Source organism: Dermacentor albipictus, chromosome 9 (genome assembly GCF_038994185.2).
Source record: "Dermacentor albipictus isolate Rhodes 1998 colony chromosome 9, USDA_Dalb.pri_finalv2, whole genome shotgun sequence".
NCBI classification, from domain to species: Eukaryota; Metazoa; Arthropoda; class Arachnida; order Ixodida; family Ixodidae; genus Dermacentor; species Dermacentor albipictus.
The window spans coordinates 84835164-84853408 of NC_091829.1; the positions used below are offsets into that span (position 1 = coordinate 84835164).

The 18245-nt window shown below is 45.0% G+C and overlaps 1 protein-coding gene and 1 long non-coding RNA gene across 4 annotated transcripts; one reads left to right on the plus strand and one right to left on the minus strand.

The window, feature by feature from the left end:
• Positions 1 to 471: 471 nt before the first annotated feature.
• On the plus strand, positions 472 to 4672 carry LOC135919844 (uncharacterized). Of its 2 annotated transcripts, none has more exons than XM_065453801.1 (2): positions 472 to 547; positions 3159 to 4672. In XM_065453801.1, exon 2 carries the CDS (start codon positions 3354 to 3356, stop codon positions 4290 to 4292), a length of 939 nt encoding a protein of 312 aa, XP_065309873.1. In that variant the 5' UTR covers positions 472 to 547; positions 3159 to 3353; the 3' UTR covers positions 4293 to 4672. The 2 variants fall into 2 exon arrangements, with proteins under 2 accessions (XP_065309873.1, XP_065309874.1); XM_065453802.1 differs by having other exon boundaries at positions 482 to 562.
• LOC135919845 (uncharacterized) lies at positions 4397 to 16695 on the minus strand. Of its 2 annotated transcripts, none has more exons than XR_010570069.1 (3): positions 16552 to 16695; positions 13217 to 13516; positions 4397 to 4533 (listed from the first exon to the last, which is right to left on the minus strand). It is a non-coding gene; the product is annotated as an uncharacterized lncRNA (long non-coding RNA). The 2 variants fall into 2 exon arrangements; XR_010570070.1 differs by having other exon boundaries at positions 13217 to 13670.
• Positions 16696 to 18245: the final 1550 nt, after the last annotated feature.

Below are 18245 nucleotides of genomic sequence, written 5' to 3' on the forward strand. Positions count from 1 at the left end.
AATGCAATTTATTCTTTTTTTTATTAACCTGCCGCCACTTCACAATCCACAGAAAAAATACTTCGAAATTCAATTCGGAAAATTTGGCGTCTGCAAACACTTAAATATTCTCAACTTCGGGCATCTGCATTGTTTTTTAGCCATAGTAACGTGTGCGTGCCTACCTGCGACTTGTTTTGGGACACAAGGATAATACCTGGTTACCTCACTTATTTATAGTTTGATATTTCAAAAAATTCCAATGTTAAATCGATCAGAATTTACCACTTTAGTATTTGCCATCCTTTCATAAAGCACACATTTTTCTATCTTTAATTAATTCTTTCGTTAATTGTACAAATTCTGCTTTACCACGACACATACTTTGTTTCTGAACTTGTGCCTCCCCTCACCCGTTTAACGGCCGGTTTCTCGACCAATCCCGTGTAGTGGGTGTGCACCATAACACGAGAAGTGCTCGAGCAAGCACGTGATCGGCCCACGTGAAGTTCCTTCTGGTTTAGGCCTGGCTTCATCTGCAGAACACAGCGAGCTTTTCCTGAGAAAGGTGCGCCTCACTTCGGTAATTCACCTATGTTGTTTTGGACTAGTCCTACACGTTACTTGAGCCAGTCGGTATTTTTTAAAAAATTACGCAGTTTTTCACGCGGTCGATGAGGAGGCTTGGTCTAAGAACGTTTTTGTTCTGCTCCGTAACGGATCCTTCCGCTGTCGTCTGTCCGCCCTTCGCCTGAAAGAAATGAGAAGCGCGCTCTCAGGGGGATGTGTCTTGACGGTAGGAAGGTGACGCAGGAGTTTGGCTCATCTGCGGCTGCCTAGCTGGCGATGGGGGCTTGCGAATAAGAAACGCTTGGGTTCAAATATGTCACCAGTGTTACTGAAAAAAAATACCATAAAAACGGAGACGCTGGTGTGGAAAGAGACAATGACATGCGAATTCAGCGGTAGAGGTCTCATTAGGAGGGGGACAGAATGCAAATGCGCTCATGTATACTGAGCCTTGGGAGCAACCTCCTGGGCGCGTACTTTGTGACGTTCCATTTAGTTTTCCTTTCCCGTTATTCTTATGCGTTCAAAGCGGCTAATCTCGGCGATAACGGGGCCCTTCGAGCCACGCCCGAGGAGCCAATGAGAAAGAGCGCGAAGAATGGAAAGGGAAATGGGCTGTAAGAAAGCACTGTGCCAGACGAGAAAGATTATTGGGGAATATTTATTAGCTACAGGGTTTGCCATAGCCTCCTTGCTGTACTAAGAATCATAAATGTACTTTGGGCTTGTGCGCACGAGCTTTTGACAGCGAGGTATATTCTGGGAATTGTTAAACGTGTGTCCGTCTGCATCCGAAAGGTGTTCCTTAACGCGTATAGACAGCGCGGTACACGAGTGTTTTTCATTCCGAACCCGAAAAATTCCGGCTGCTGGGGCCAAGGATAGAAACCGCGCACCCCGATCGCACTTCGTGGCAGAACTCCGTAGCCACCGAGTTCCTGCAGCCCACGCTGGTTCCAAAATATTGGGAAATTTTGCAAGCATGGATGCAAAATATTGGTAATGTGCACCTTAGCTAGTGGTAAAACCGGATTAGGGCGAAGCACTTACTGCTCCTTAACTTGGCCAAAACTTGAGCATTCTTCCATAGTTTGGGACCCTCGCACAAAAATTAACATTAGGAACACAGAAAGAATTCAAAGAAAAGCAGCACCATTTATTTACAGTAAATTTAAGGCTACTGACTCCCCAACTGCATTATTAACCGATAACGGCATCGAACTATTACAAATTTGGAGAATGGACTGTGGACTAGAGTTTCTTTCAAACTTAATCATAGGATAGCCTTAGACACCGCAAAATACGGATCCCCCTTGATAAGCAAACCCACTCGACACCACTACCCTCATTCTCTATTTTCGCAAGGACTGACACTTTTCGGTACTCTTTTTTCCCCAAACAATAGATGACTGGAATAAACTTGCTGAAGCATACCCCCAGCGCCCATGAGCTGTATATCATTTGTGTAAATAATCTTGTTATTTCCTGTATTAATTATAGTTGTATTGTAATCAAGTTAAAATGTTTCTTAATCGTCTACCTTACGACCAAACAATTTGTGTGAAAAATGTGTTACGCACTTGTTTCATCTTGTTCTTCTGTGCATATCATCTTTGTATTTTGCTCACCCTGTTGGGACTTCTTGTCCGCAGTATTGTATAAATAAATAAAAAATAATTTTTTTTTGTTAATTTTCGGACGGGCTTTGCAAACCACTCCTGTTTGGCCACCGTAGAGTCCTCCTGAAATGTTGCTTTGAAGAATAACTGCTTGGCTGCTAGCACGCGTGTTAATTCCTGATTATGCGCCGTGTGCTTTCAGCCATTCTTCAGCTTGAGTGTCCATAAAAGTCGACCAGACGAGGCGTTATGACCAGTCTTTCCTCTGCGGCAGTTCGAATCGGTTCATGGTGGCCCGTGAACTGTTGGCAAATGGGTCCGCACATAGTCATTTCAGCCGTATTCGTTTTTGGCTGTCGGGTGTCGTAATTCATTTCTCAAGTAAGAGGTTTATGTATAATTACGTACTTCTAAGAAATATACCATCTCAAGATGGATAAAAATCAGCCTCTTGATTTCGATTTAATACTAACAACATAAATAAAAGCTAACAAAACGCAGGCCTCAGTAGTTTCCTCACTCGTAATGTAGTTTATTGGTAGTTTTCGAAGTTTGCTTTTTTGCAAACTTGCGCACCCAGCGGAAGCTCTCCTACGAAGACTCACTTATGATAGATCGGTGCCTAAGAGGGACGTTGAGGATACAGGTGATGGACAGTGACATTCACTGCAAAACAGCAGATTGTAAACTCATAGCACGAGGCTGGGCCACTTTCGGGGGAGGTTTTGTTTACCGTTATCCTTTTCGAACCTCTTTAAACAATGAAATCATATGGGAGAACGCCTGCATACACATTTGGCAAAGTGTCCCAAATGAACTGTTCATCAGCTGCATATTGAACAAGACACCGCTAGCTGCCCCACTAGTTTATCTGTTGTCTCATTTCATTCATATCCAAGGTAACACACGTGGCAGCACTTTTACCACCTGATCACCTATCTTAAGCAGGAAGTTAGCAACAACTGTAACAAATACCGTTCTACGTTCCAGACCTGTCCCTCTTGACATGCGTCTGTCTTGCAACGGGAGGCTACCAGCCGTGACGAAGATCTCATCTCGTGTCACAATTTCGTGCCGTGTTACAGCTCCTTGCCAACGTGCCTGATCATACTGCTCAAGAATATCGGAAAAAGACACGCAGCTCTAGCGTTGGGACAGGCGAGGTGAGGAAGGTGACTCACCATCATGCAAGTTTCCGCCTGCGTGAAGCTCATCACCGGCCTTACTAGTGCCGAGTGGAAAGCGATATTCGAAATATCAGACGCTGCCCAACACCTCGGCCTGGACGCGGCCCAAACAGAATTGAAATTAGTAGCCTACTGCGATCGGGTCGTGCAGAGAGTTACGTTCTTCTATGACGTGGAAGAGTGGACGCCGAATGAATGCCGTCAGAAGGCGAGCGTGCAATACTCGCGTCAACTCCGGCTCGTCCACTTCCTCGTCGTGGCCCCCGAAGTCCTACTTGAATTTACCGCGAGGTGCCTTGAGCTCCGCAGTGCAAACCTCGTCGTCGAGCCACCGGCGCTCTTTCGGCTGCTGCCTCAGAGGCTGGTACGCCTGAAGATGAGGCGATGGTCTCTCTGCGAGGACGGCTGCTACGAGTGTTGGCTGGAGAAGGACGTCATTGCGGATGTGGGCACGCAATGCCAGCTGCAGACTCTCAAGCTGGATACCACCTACGCGGAATTGGTAGCGCCGCCGCTGACAGCCGACTTCATGAACAACGTCTCGAACGGTTGCGAAGACCAGCAGCGGCCGTGTATCCATGCCATACCTAAGGACGCCGTAGGTGGGTCGATCACCAACGCTAGTACGAAGCTGAAGACGGTCATTCCAGGTCCGCGCAGCTCCCGTTACACTCCCTCCGCCACCAGCCTTCGTGCTGAAGCCTCGTGCAGCTTCGTCCGTCCCGAGGGCGGCCTGGAGCAGAAGGCGGCGCATCAGGTAGTGCGCCACGCTGTCGTCGCCGCTGAAGTCGACTCGGATGCTGCCTGCCGCTTCCTCGGAGGGACCCGGCGAGTTGGCGCGATTAGCCTCGGCAGCTTAGTGAGCCGCGACTACCCTCTCTCTTCTTCTACGGTCGCTGTCGTCTCCTTTGCGCCAATGTGCGACTCTGTACGCTGACCATACAAGCACGCACTGCTTCGCAGCCAGACTCGCGCGGCGAAGACTGCGCTATGAGTTCCTACTGTCGTGGGATCGGGTAGCGGAGAGCGTGGTAACGAACTTCGTCAGGAGCACGCTGGCCGGATGTGTCGCCACTGCTGCGGTCAGTTCCCGCGCAACTTGACTGTTGCAAGGTGAAGACCTATTCGTGGGTCTTGTAGGGACCTACATCGGTGATCGAGCTGCCGACCGGGCGCACCTGGAAATTGCGGATATTTTTTGGATTCCCTTATAGACGCCCGTAAAATTTTCGATGTTTTGTTTTTCTGAGTGTACGTCATAATTCTGAATGTCGCGCTGTGTTCAGTATATAAGTTAATAAATATATACATGACTTATTGGGCGGTTTTGCGGTTGAGCATTACACATTAAAATGTTTTACAGAAGAGAGAAACGTGACTTGTGTTATGGCATGCTCCAACTCATTTCAACGGAATCTACCTTAGGGCTAATAAATATATGTTTCTGTGAAGAAATCAATTCCTGAGCGAATTATTGTTATTACTCTTTATTAGCAAAAGCTACTTTCTGCTGGTTAGTACAAAATGCTAAGTTTCTGATTCATGATGGTCAGCTTGTCGGGCTGCGTTGTCCCACATACTAGCATAACATTTGTGGGTTGGTCTTGCATACGTATTGGCAATAAATTTTGACCAAACTTCTTTCTCGTCCTCTGTTGCTTCTCTAAACCAGTAGATGACGCTTGCTGCTAGTTATTCAGGGATGGCCGAAAATATTTAGCCTTGAAATTCGCACTCAGTTGCGAAACTTGGCAAGAAAATGTCCTCTTGGTATGTTTTTTTGCAGCCAACATTTGCGTATTGAGGTATCACATGGAAATACACGCTGCATAGGCTAACGAGAAAGACAAGTGTAGGTATCGTACGTTGTTTTAATGCATTCAGGGGAAGTCTTCAGGAAACCTTTTCTTAAGTACATTCCAGCATGTGCGTGCTGAAGATTTTTAAATGCGATTAGAATTCTTTGCTTAAGACACTTCGGAATGCATTCATGAACTAATGAATGAATGAATGTGTGGGTGGGTGGGTGGGTGGATGGTTGAAAATCAAACGCGATGCTTACAACTGCCTTTGTTATCATCCTGTGTAGTGTGCGATTCCATCTAATCCATTCATGGAAAAGTATTCCCTATAGGCAACATACCAGAAAAAAATTATCCAGTCATCTACATTTACACTTTTATAACAATTAAATGTCTTAGCTTCACAAATTTTGTATTTTTCTGCTGATACGAGGCATTGTACTTTTGACCTGATAGACAGACTTTGTTCGCGTGCTCGCCGAAGAATGCTTAGACAATTAGAAGTAGTTTCTTCGCGTGCACAAGACTCTCCAGAGAGTGGAAATGATCTGTGTATAGCTTGTAAAATACGGCTACATAAGCGACCTAGCCAGCTCCAGCATGCAAGTTCTCATGTTTTATGTCTATCAACCATGTCCACTGCGGTGAATCCTTGCCGTACATTCGCTGCAATTTTATGTTTACTTGGGCGTCGTCGACGTTTTCAAACATCCGAGAAGTATTCCAAAAATATTTGCATTTACGAGTAGGCATTATTCGATTGGAAAACCGAATCGAATAGAACACTATTGAATTCGTTCTTCAAAAATTTCGAATATTTGTACACCACATCAAAATTCAGCGAGTTTCGTTGTGGTGTGACGAATTTCCTAGCTATTTTCGTGCAACAGTTGATTAAAAGCAGCATAATTTAGACCAGGGAGAGAGGACGAGGAAGGAGAAGCTTGGTCAAAATTTATGTTCAATGCATGTTACACCAGCCTTGATCATAGCTGTAAGATTTCGGTGGCAAATGATGCTGCGAGAATTGGCTGTACCGTCTTTAACAAATTTCACAGATTTTGATCTAAACACTAATTGCACGATTGGAGAAGTTATCTATGACAGTCGAGAAAAATTGAAGCAACTATTATCAGACATCACTGTGGTATACATGCTTTAATATCTTATTTATACAATACTGGCATCCTCACCGATTTGTCACATGTGTAAGGAAGACCATTGAAGATTTCTTAATTGCTTGTCGATGATTTCTTAGCTTAAGAAAACGAACCTTAGAACACCACACCTCCTCCTTGGATTAAATTTAACTTTTCAAAAATGGTTAGCGCTACCATATATTATTTTCTTTTTAGAATCAATGAGATTTAAACTCCGAATACAGAATTTCAGGCCGCCTTTTCTTTCACCCACATTGCCCTTGCATATAAAGTTTAAGGTCACGGTAGAATTTTCACTTTAATAAATTTATGCAGGCTTCCAATCTCTTATCTTTCGATTCTAACTTGATTACCATAAAAATGTGACCTCTTATTTTGCGCTTTAACTTGACCTACTCGATTCTTGGCCAATCACCCAGTGTGGATATGTGCACATATATCTCAAACATCTACATCTGCATCTACAAGAGCATCCCGGAAAATCATTTATGCTTGCATGCGGGACAGGGCAGTCCGATAAGCTGGGGAAAAGAAATCAAACGTAGCATCTTGTACAAATCAGCAGAAAGCTTTCGCTGCCGAACAGTGATGACCATAATTCATTCAGGCATTCATTTCTTCACATAACTTATATCAATAACTGTAAACATGATAAAATCAATCAGAGCATACGATAACAGAAATCGCATTTATATCTTACTGGAAAACATTTTAATATGTAATCCTCAAACGCACAACCGCCTCATAGTACAATTGTACCATAGTACCTCAAGTACCATTGGAAGTACTTTTAATTTGGCAGGGCCGTTGGAATCGTCAATAGTGTGGTTTACATGACACAAGTAACATTATAATTATTATTTATTCAATACTGTAAACATTTTGCAGGTTCAAGCAGGGTGAGCGAAAAGATAAACAAAGGAAATGTAAACATGGTTAAGTTTAAAATATCAAGGCGTTAGGAAAGGCAATAATTCCAATCGATTACAGTACGAGGAACAAATGAAAACATGCATAAATTTGTTGGTGAAAAATACAGTGTCATCGAATAAGTATAATGGTGGTGAGTACGCCTTTATGTTGAAGACGATAGGTAGGGTGATGGGTTAATTGCTAAGTCCCCTATTCGAAAGAAAGAAAATAAATTTATTCATATTGCTAAAGTGATTAAGAAAAAAGCTGAGCACGAAACCAACAAGTCTAACTAGAAATGATCTTGCTCCAGCAGCTAATTATTTGAGATGTAACCTAAAAGATGCTAAAGGCAATTACTTTGCAGATCCTTCCCAACATTATGAAAAATGCCCCATATTAATTTAATAATAATATTTGGGGTTTTACGTGCCAAAACCACTTTCTGATTATGAGGCACGCCGTAGTGGAGGACTCCGGAAATTTTGACCACCTGGGGTTCTTTAACGTGCACCTAAATCTAAGCACACGGGTGTTTTCGCATTTCGCCCCCATCGAAATGCGGCCGCCGTGGCCGGGATTCGATCCCGCGACCTCGTGCTCGCCATATTAATTTGGAAAATATCTGAATACACAGGAAAATGACGAGCACACACACTTCTCTGAGGACAACAATGTCGTTGTTAACTTATTTAATGATTGGAGAGAGAGAGAGACAGAACATTTATTTGGACCATCGAGGTCGTTGCTCTTGATGTCGAGTGGGTGGTGTCCTCATTCCAGGACTCCACTGGCCATGGCTGCTCGACGTACTTGCTGGACGAGAGCTTCTTGTCCAGCCAGGGAATCGCTGGTCAGGTGTACCTACCACCGCTCAAATGACGTGCTAGGCGTCTTTAAGTGTTGAGTGTTGCCCCCGCACCCCCACGAGATGTGAAAGACTTCCAATCAGTTTTTACCATAGATTATGGAAACATACCATTCATGGTACCTGCCGACCGCACACAAATAAGACTACTAACAGTTACTGAGCAAGGAGTGCTTAAACTTTTTAGAACGTTGATACACATGGGTCCTCACACCCAGACATCTTTCTTAAGAAGTATGCGGAGTGGGTAGGTAAATATTTATGCATAATATTTAATAAATGACTAAAATGTTGCATTATTTCAAGATTTATTGTTCCAAGAATGCAAGATTGCATTGTTCCAATACCCATAGATAAATCAGGCAGCAAAACCATGGCCTCGAATTACAGACCAATATCACTAACTTGATTTACGTTTAAATTAATAGCGCACGTAATAAAACACGTAACTATACATCTGGAAGAATAACATATGTTGTGTCCTGCATAGCATGGTTCCCGTAGCGGCCGCTCATCAATTACTCAAGTGATAACCACAAACAAGCTGATCTTAATTTTTAGATTTTTTCTAAACTGTTCAACTGCATTTCATCTAAAAAACTAATAAATGAGTTAGATGTAGCAGTTGGAAATGAAGTCAAGGCACGTCAGAATGTAAGCACCGCTGCCGTTGTGGTGTCTTGGTACTTAAGGCATCAGCGGAAGTCCCATATTGGAGTCCAGTACGTCATAGCGTCCATGTAAGCTGTGCTCTAAAAAACACAGCTATGTCTTTTCCACAACACTACCACAGATGTTACAGTCACATTATACTATAAAAGATATACGCAGACGACAAAGTAGTTCACCGCAGTACTTGAGCAAAACCATTCTTCGCAAATTTTGAAGAACTATGTAGCCACATGCCATTTGCAAACTCAGTTAATGTGGCGTGGTTTATTACGGTACCACGCAAGTCTTATTCCTGGGTTGTATCGGCTCCTAATGCGTTCGATCGGCTGTCAACCGTCCAAAGCCCCCCCTACGCACCATTCTTCCCAGACGTGCATAACATGACACTAGCCATTTTAATGCGAAGCCAATATTAATGCGCGATAATCCCCCAGCGGAGTCGGCGTGACCAAAATATGCGACCAAAAATCGCCGACGTCACAACACGTCACAACATGCTCGCATTGGCGTCAAATTTTACAGGACGGTTCCTATAGAGAAAGAGTGAATATTGTCTTTAAAAGGGAAGTTTAGACACTTTCTGTTTTGGTGAGTTCGCTGACGTGTGTGGCCTTACAGAAATTGCATTAATAGTCACAGATGGTCGCACAAGCCCGTCGTCCTTAAGTAGCACAAAAGTGCCTTCACCGCTTTCCTCCTCCTCCTTCCTCTCTTTCCCTGTTATCTTTGTTTTCCCATTCCCCCGGTGTAGGGTAGCAAACCGGACGTCATTCTGGTTAACCTCCCTGCCTTCTCCTTATCTCTTTCCCTCCTCCCCTCTGTTTTGGTGGGAATCGAACATGGGCCTCCTGGGGCGCGAGGCGAGAACGCTTCCCCAAGCCAGGGCGGCTCCCCAGTTCTCCTTTTCTAACGGCGTGCATAGAGCGTGCGTCATTGCACACGTGACAGCAAGTCACTCCTGAGTAGGAGACGCCACGTCATGAGTGTAAAAACGAGTGTATAAAATTAAAATAAAAAGTCAGTGCCCTTTCAGTGTGTCAAAGTGGACGACCAGCGAAGCAGACCCTTAATGGCGAACTGTTCGTTGCCGTGCTAAAGGAAATGACTCAGATAATTATCGTTGTGTTCAGCCCAACATTTTCGACATCTAGTAGTTGACCGACAACCATTACTGCTATATGTCCGAAACGCCAACACTTGAAGCACTGTAGTGCTCGCACGGCACTATTAGCACTGTAGCACTGTAGCACTGTAGCACTGTAGCACTGTAGCACTAAGCACTGTAGTGCTCGCACTATTGGGCGGTCGTCTCTGACGTCGTTTTCTTTCCCTTACACAAAGTGTTAAACAGCCGTGGGTATGTCGTAGAATCGCTCGCGTGAACTAAGACGAGTAAAAACTGAAAGTTGAGAACGAAGAAAGAGCAAAAATTTAACAGTAATGAATCATGCATTATTGAACGTGGAATAAAATAACAAATAAGGAAACAAATATATCTGGGAACTAAGAATAAAGGACGCGCACTTTGTTAAGGTTTACATTGATTTAGGTGCAAATAAAATTGGCAGTTTCGTACGTAGAGCGAAGCACGAACTTCAAAAGCGAGACTTAGCTGTGGGCTTGCACCTCTCTGACGGCGTTCTAGCTGTATGCGGGCGACTAACGCGGACATAGGCGAGTGCGGCAAAGTTTCATGCACCCTTATAAGCTTTAACACACCGTGCAGGGCCTGTAATGACATCGCAAAAGCTCCACTACGCTGCCCGTAACGAGCGGCGCCAGTAAAATTACATCACTTCCAGGTATGATCACCGATACCGTTTTCCATTTTTAATACTTAGTAAGATGAAACTGTCTTAGATAAAAGGCATACGCTAGGAATGTTATTTTTCATGGCATTTGTTTACGAGCTGCGATTCGCAACGTTCTGGGGGAATCATTTAGCTAAGAACGCAACGCCTGGCATGAGCAACATTAGTGATTGAATAGCGAAGAAATACATAACCCGCATATATGGCGCGGATGAGCCTTACTATACGCAGATACCCACGGCGACGACGACGGCGAAATATTGCTTGCAGTGTCCTTTAAATTGCAATTGCAATAAGACAAGGTTTCAGTGAGGCAAAAAATTCTCGAGAACAGTGCAGAAAATTGTTTGCGCTCGTACAACGAGTTTCCTAAAGACAAGTTGGTAGGTAAGGCCAAGTTATGCTTAAGTCAGCGAGCACGTGCTCCTGAAAGCTTTCTAAAACACTAAGGAGTTTTAGCTACCGTACAACAACTAATGAAAAGTATCGGCTTCTCTACAGAATGAGCCATGAGCACTGACAATGAAGCGCTACGAGCCCAGAGCCCAAACATGAAACCTCTCGCGACACCAATGAGGAAAGGTTAAAGTATGTGTAGTTCCGTGGCCTCCGAGATCACGATCTTAGTGGCAACGGTAGTTTGCCCCGCGTCACTGCTGATTGCCCTCACTCCCGACACCCGCCGGAATTCTGCAACTTTTAAAATAGTTTGCAAAACAGGAATTTCAAAGAGCAGACTCAAATCATTTGCTTTTTTTTTTATGGGGGCCATCAATGGAGCCCCACACGTAAATTGGAAACCATTCTCTCAACAATGCGATGCCGTATTCCACCGTGAAATTTTTATTTAGACAGGTCTAGTCTGCTGCTGTCCCGGCTATGCCACATCTGCAATGAACTCAGAACAATACATAATGTTTTTGTTAACTCGTCGTCGATTTACAACCCAGGGAAGAATGTACTACGAAATTCGATTCCGAAAGTTAGGCATTGCTGTAAACACCAAAATATTCTCGCCTTTGGGGCATCTACTATACATGCAATACAATCTTTATACTGCATAAATTAGGTTTTACATTAAGTTTTAGCCAGAAGAATATATGCATGGCCTTCTGCAAGTTCCTTTGTAACACAAGCCGAAGAGCTGGTTAACTGGTTAGGTTATTATACTAATTATATTGAACAAAATCATATTTTGAATCTTATTAAAATTTATTACCTTCATTTATTCTTTCATAAAGCACAAGTTCTCATTAAATCATGGAAATAGAACGTCTCTAACAATGGTTTCTCTACTGTAATTTCTTGTACAATGTCAACTTTACCCTGACAAGTGGACGTTTATCCGCATTTGATAAACTGCACGCGCTCGATTAGATCCGACGTTATATACAAACTCGTGTCCGTGCTGCTGAGGTAGGCCCACACTCTACCACATTTTGCGGGGTGTGAGAAAAAACCCAGAAATCCAGATAACTACCTAGGTAAACCATTAACCCCCAGTACGGAGTAACGGTAGGTACAGATCGCCAGCTCGGACCCAGAGGTGCAAATGGCACTTCTGAACCGAGTCCGGCGGGCTGCCAAGGCCAGAGTGGAACTCAGGACTTGGGAAGAATCGTCAGTCAGATATCATGCAGCATGCGATCTGAAGCCGTCCATCTGAACAAAAAAAGTTCAACCGAACATTAAAAATTACGAATGCCAATGAAATAGTCCTTGCTAAATTCGATTCGTATTCGATTGAGATACCATTACTTATTTGAGCCTCCACGGAGAAAGAGTGATGTAAGGGAGGATCATTCCGAATGATTCTGGTGCAAGGTAAACTTTAGCTTACCAAGCTTTCTGCATTATTAAACATATTCCAGGCACTATATCAAAGTTATGCGTCCCAACGTCACTATATATAGACTCTCACACGCGACATATACCAAGTTTGTTGTGCACAGGTATCACTTCAAAAGCGAAATTGCGGAGGGTATGACTCCTACTCAATAGGTTACAGTCAACCAGTAAACACTGCATCGTTTTCAGGCATCCTCTACGGAAGTTTTTTGTCTAGATATGGATCAAGGAATTTATTCTTTGATCCGTATCCCCATGTTTTGATTCCATCAAAACAATGTGTATTGCTGCAGTTTTATTCTCTGTTTGTCCACCTGGCAGCAACCGCCGATGTAGTTCGGCATCTATGGCGTTGCTCTGCTGGGCCTCAAGGTTTTGGGTTCGATCCGTGCCGCAGCGGCCGCATTCCAATGAGCGTGGAACGTAAAAAGGCTCGTGCATCGTGTTTCAGGTGCGCGTCGAAAGAAAAATAACCCACAGGTAGGCAAAATTAAACCGGAATCTCCCGTTACAGCTTGTCTCTTAATCAGGCATTGGTTTTGGCACTTAAAAACCCAAGAACGTAATTTGAATCAAACACGAGCAGAACACTCTGGAAGCGAGCAAGTGAGCGAGCGAGTGAGCAAGCAATCTAGTGAGCAAGCAAGCAAGCGAGTTATCAAGCAAGCAAATACTTTATTTCCAGTACGGGACTTGCGAAGCCCACTGCAAGGGGCAAGGGCTAAATTCAATCAAGCCTGACGAATGCTCCCGTCCCTCCGCAGTTCGTGAAGGTAGAAGACACTCACCGAAAGGATCCTCACGCGGCGACAATGCCGCGCGATGCGGTGCGCCAGTTCTGCGGCCCTCGTCCTTGTTCGCCTGCTGAGCCAGTTGTTCCATGAAGGCTCTCACGTCTGGGCTCAGTTGGATGGTCCTCGCATTCCAGCGTGACTCGGAAGTCTTGCCCGACGTGGCCGCGAAGCGCGGGTCCTAGTGGCCGGGCCCCCGACGAGGCTCTGCCTGCGGGACATGGACGGCGTCCTTCCGTGCGGGACGCGCTGCGCTTCCAGAGTAGGCCCGGCCGGCTCGAGCGGCTTCGCCTTGGCCTGTGTGCGGGCGAAGTAATCGTAATCACCATCGACATCAGCTAGCAGTTTGCTTAGAGAGAGTTATCTTACGGTGCGACCAGGAATCGCCCCGGCCAACCAGGCGTCGGCTAGCAACGGAGAAGCGCTTCTTCTGCATACCTGTGAGTGGAAACTTCGACAAGCGAGAATCGACTGACAGAATTGCCGCTTAAACAGAAAACAGCCTCTTAATTTCTTAGTTTTCGTTCCAAAAAAACCTAGGTATTTGGAACGAAAACGTTAAGCACGCTTCACGGCAACAAAGCCACACACCGGTACTGTGGCACAAAACGCGTGCAGAATTGCCATGGTTTGCGCACCGCTTCGTTCTATCTGGTTCACTAATTGAGTGCCCACCACAGAAAAGTACTCGCATATACGGCCACTGTAAAGAAATTCGGGCTACGGGTGGAGCGAGGATCGTTCTAACGACGCACAGAGCGCCGACAAAGTCAAGGCAAAAATGCATTTTGCATTTTTGCCTCGACAAAATGGCAAATCGCAAATGCATTTTGCCAAAAACCGCTCTGTACAAAAATGCACGGAGCGCCATCGGAGTCAAGGTACCTCTGCATACGCGAAAACTCGGCAGGCGTCGTGTAATCACATGGTCGCTCCTGTACAATGCCTCCGTTCTCTGCCTTGCCGTGATGCGTTATCTTTTTCACCACTGATCACTCTCTATCGGAGTGGGAGTATAGGGCGCCCAACCTCAAGCTGTCCGGGAATCAGCAGCGCCACTCCTTCCCCTAGCGGAGAGATGCGTCACCATATATCATCGCCCGTGGAAATGAACGCCGACTGCCGTCCTCAGAACCAACTAAGCGGGAATGCCAAAAGTTTTCTGTTTTCTTGAGTGCTTGTTATAATTCGCTGTAGCCAATGCTGGGCAGTATCTAAGGTACATATGTATCTTAGGTGCATTATGTTAAACGCTGTTTGGGTATCTTGTTTGTACATCATGATAAATTCCGCAAGACGTATATTAGTATCTGTATTTTGGGTACATCATATGAAGTATCATGCGTACTGTTTATCTTGGTACACAAGATTCAGACTCACTGAAGCAGGTGAATAATGTCCACACTCAAAGTTCATTCTAAAAGACGACACCTTAATGCTAACATCCTTGTTTAATAACTAAGCATGACTGAGCATGACTGAGGCGGTGAGTTCACAAGGCGTATCCACTTGGGACGAATTTACAGAATTACTTCAGTGTCGAGATATTCACTCGCCGAATTTGCGACGAAATACATCGACGTTTCAGCTACTTTTGTGCTTCAGTGCATGAAACGGCTTGGTAAAGGAAGTGAGTGGAACAACAGTGAATTTTTACCGCACGTTGTACGGCGCATATCGGCAGGACACTGGAATTTTTTGCACGATTTCTCATGCAAGTAATATCCGCCTGTTCAAACAACCCAGCTAAAGTACTAGTTTTATGCCATCTTTCGTAGGTGATTTCTAATAAAAATCCGAGGACACCTAAGCACTTCTTATGCGCTGTAAATGCGAAAGCATTCAGGTCCAATAGAACGCCATGAGCGGCCCTTTGGGTTTTGTGCTGCGAGTAATGCACCGCAGCAGTACGTGCTGCCCCGAGCCAGCAAGCACCAGCAGCTTGCGGTGCCAACGCGTATGCCACCGACGTCCTGCGCGTAGAGAGATCGAGGAAGCAGCAGCGGCCCCTAAAACCGGCAGGCACGTGCAGCAGCTACGCCCAGTGGGGGTGAGAGAGAGAGATACGGCATGTCACCGTATCTGCTCCGTTGAGGCATGCTGGTGACGTGGCGCCGCGGCGATGCCCTTTCCCCTGACCCGACATCGCTTCCTCCGCTCAGCTGCGTTGGGGCGCGCTCACAAAGTGGCGCCGCAGCCAATGGTAATACAGGGGCGCTATAACGTAAAACTATTCCAAACTTTTCTATTCCAATTCTGCTATCAGCCCTCCACGATTGGTCAAAAACTTTTTTCGACCACCCCCCACTTCACCTGTCTGTCACGCGACGTCACGAAAACCGCAATACCTTCCCATCTGATATTATGTGTACACACTGATTATGCATGACTTGACAGAAAAAAGAAAAACGCTTATTTCTGATTTGACCCCTTTTCGCCATTAGCCCTCGGCTATTGGTAAAAAGTTTTCGGGCTGCGCCCACTTCACCTGCCTGTCACGCGACGTCACAAAACCGCACAAACTCGCCGCGTCAAAGTAACGTGTACGCGATAAAGATGCATTATTATGCCGAACAAAACTGAATTTTCTTCGGAATAGCCGCAGGTAGCCCCGTTCCGAAAGGAATAAAAGATAGCTGCCGCCGATCGCTGAGACGCTGGCTACTCGCACCTGCCGGAGAGCATAGGTGTATTTGCGTCTAATAAAACTTCTTGCGTTGCCGTGTGACGTTTTAAAACACTTTCGGCACGTTTACTACCTCATTCTACCCACTCTTCTTTGCTGAGGGTCAGTTTTAGCGTCATTCTTAAGCTTCCGTTGCATGCCGCCGCGATTTTCGACCGACCACCACAAGCTAAGTAAGGGAAAGCCGACCAATCGCAGACGCCGGCAACACCCTCTTCATCCGGTTATCGATTTTCAGTGCAGTGGCTCTGCCTCAGTGAATCCCTCTCCACTTGAGCGTTCTCCTAGCCTCTTGTCAGCCAATTAGATAAGACAAGCAGCTCAGTGTAGGTAATGTTATTCGTTTTTCAAGCAAACAAAAGTGACCTCCTATGAACGAGGAAAGCGTTCTGTTGGTCTGTTCTGTTGGTCTGTTCAGACAACCCTGCGGGTGACCGCCCGGTGCTTGCGTCGGTGGTTACGCAAATTTGACGTCAGGAAATTGGAATAGAAACATATTGGAATAGTTTTACGTTATAGGGCCCCAGGTGCCGGCTTTCTCGCTCAATGGGCCATTTGATGCTTTCGCATAAAACATTCTGTAAAACATGGAAATGATCCACTCGGTATACGTTCGGTACCGAATAAGACTACGGCGTTCACTCACTTTTTCATTTCGTGCCACGGACTTCCGGTGGGGCATCGCGTTCTTTTTACCCTTGGATGGAGAGTCGACTCCTCTGGGATGCCCCCGAGACGCCTTCATCCTTTTTACGTATCCACCAGTGACTGCAAATGAATGGTCTCGACCAAGGTTGGGACACCGAGAAAATGATGATGATAATGATGATGATGATGATGATGATGATGATGATGTTCTTGGTGTGTTTGGCGCTTACCCACTCACGGGGATTGGCCAAGAGTCCGGGCAGACTTTGCTTATGTGTTCAGGAAATGGAGGTAAAATCTATAGTTTTGTTACATAAATTTAAGCGAGGAAAAATCAAAACGGTTCAGTAGTCTGTCATGCTTTGAAGAGGAAAAAAAAGATATATAATATATAAATGAGGCAATAGAGGAGGAATGAAAAGAATAATATGGTCATCAATGAAATCGGTTTGATTCAATAATAAGTTTTTCTAAGGCGAAGCACACATTCCTGTGTGAGTGCCCAAGCACAGACGCTCCGAAAGACGGCAGTACCGGTGTGTTCGATGGCAGGCCGAGCTGTCGCACTGTAATTTCTAATGTCATTTTCCTCATGGAGGAGAAACGCCGGCATTCCAGTAAGTAGTGCTCAATCGTCTCTAATGCGTTGCAAAAATGGCACTATGGGGATATTGCCAGACCAGATCGGTGCATGTAAAAATTTAGAGATGGGACTCGACAACGTAGTCTCGTTAATGTGACTTCCGTTTGTCTTGTTTTGCAAAATTTTCTGCTCCAAGGGAATAGTAAGTGGTGTAGTTCCAAGGATGATTTAAGGTTTGATTGTGATGTTAAAAGGATGTATCTTCTGAACCTGGCGGACGAGATAAAACCCATCGTTAGAAGAAGGGGAAGCACCGGGCCGCTGATAGAAGCCTTCGCCAAGCTGTCTGCCACCTCATTCATAAATATGCCTTTGTGCTCAGGTGCCCATATTAATCGTAAACTTCTCAACTGACTTGGAGCTAGTGAGTACAAAGTTTTCAATATGTGTGACTAGCCGGGAGCAGTAAGTGAGGTAGGTGCACAGCGACAAAGAATCTGTGATTATTACTGCGGTTGTCCTGGAAGATTGTAGCTTTCGTAAAACTAGGACAACAGCTAGGAATTCCGCTAGGTATATCGGAGTGAAGTCGGGAAGCCGAATAGAAAAAGACCTGTCCAATGATGATGAAAAAATTGCTACTCCTGCCTTTTCCTCACTCCGCGAAGCATCCGTTGCTATAATTACATTAGCGGGGAGTTGATTCAAGTGATCCTGGAGTAAGCCGTTAAGAATATGCGAGAGAAGCTGCTTTGCATTATTTGGGTATAGGTCATCATAAGTAATAACTAGTGAATTTGAGGTGCTTATTTCCGTGATTACATCATTTATATTTGCGTCTAACGGATTCAATAACGATTGTGATACAATGACTTGTGGCGTGTGAAACCGTGGCCATCTGACTCCGAAAAATAGGGCTCGTTGTTTGATGAAGATGGACTGGGATCTTCTTATTGGGGATTCATAGAGTCTTATAAATGTTTGAACGGTAAGTATTTTAAATCTCATTTCAAGGGAAGGTAATCGTGATTCCTTGAAGAGCAAAGCGTTGGCTACAAACTTTGGTAGCCCCAGATATAAGCGAAGCGCCTCCCGTTCCAGCAAAACTA

Excerpts from the sequence above, each read along its gene's own strand:
- LOC135919844 (XM_065453801.1), top strand. The coding sequence starts at position 3,354 with ATGCAAGTTTCCGCCTGCGTGAAGCTCATCACCGGCCTTACTAGTGCC.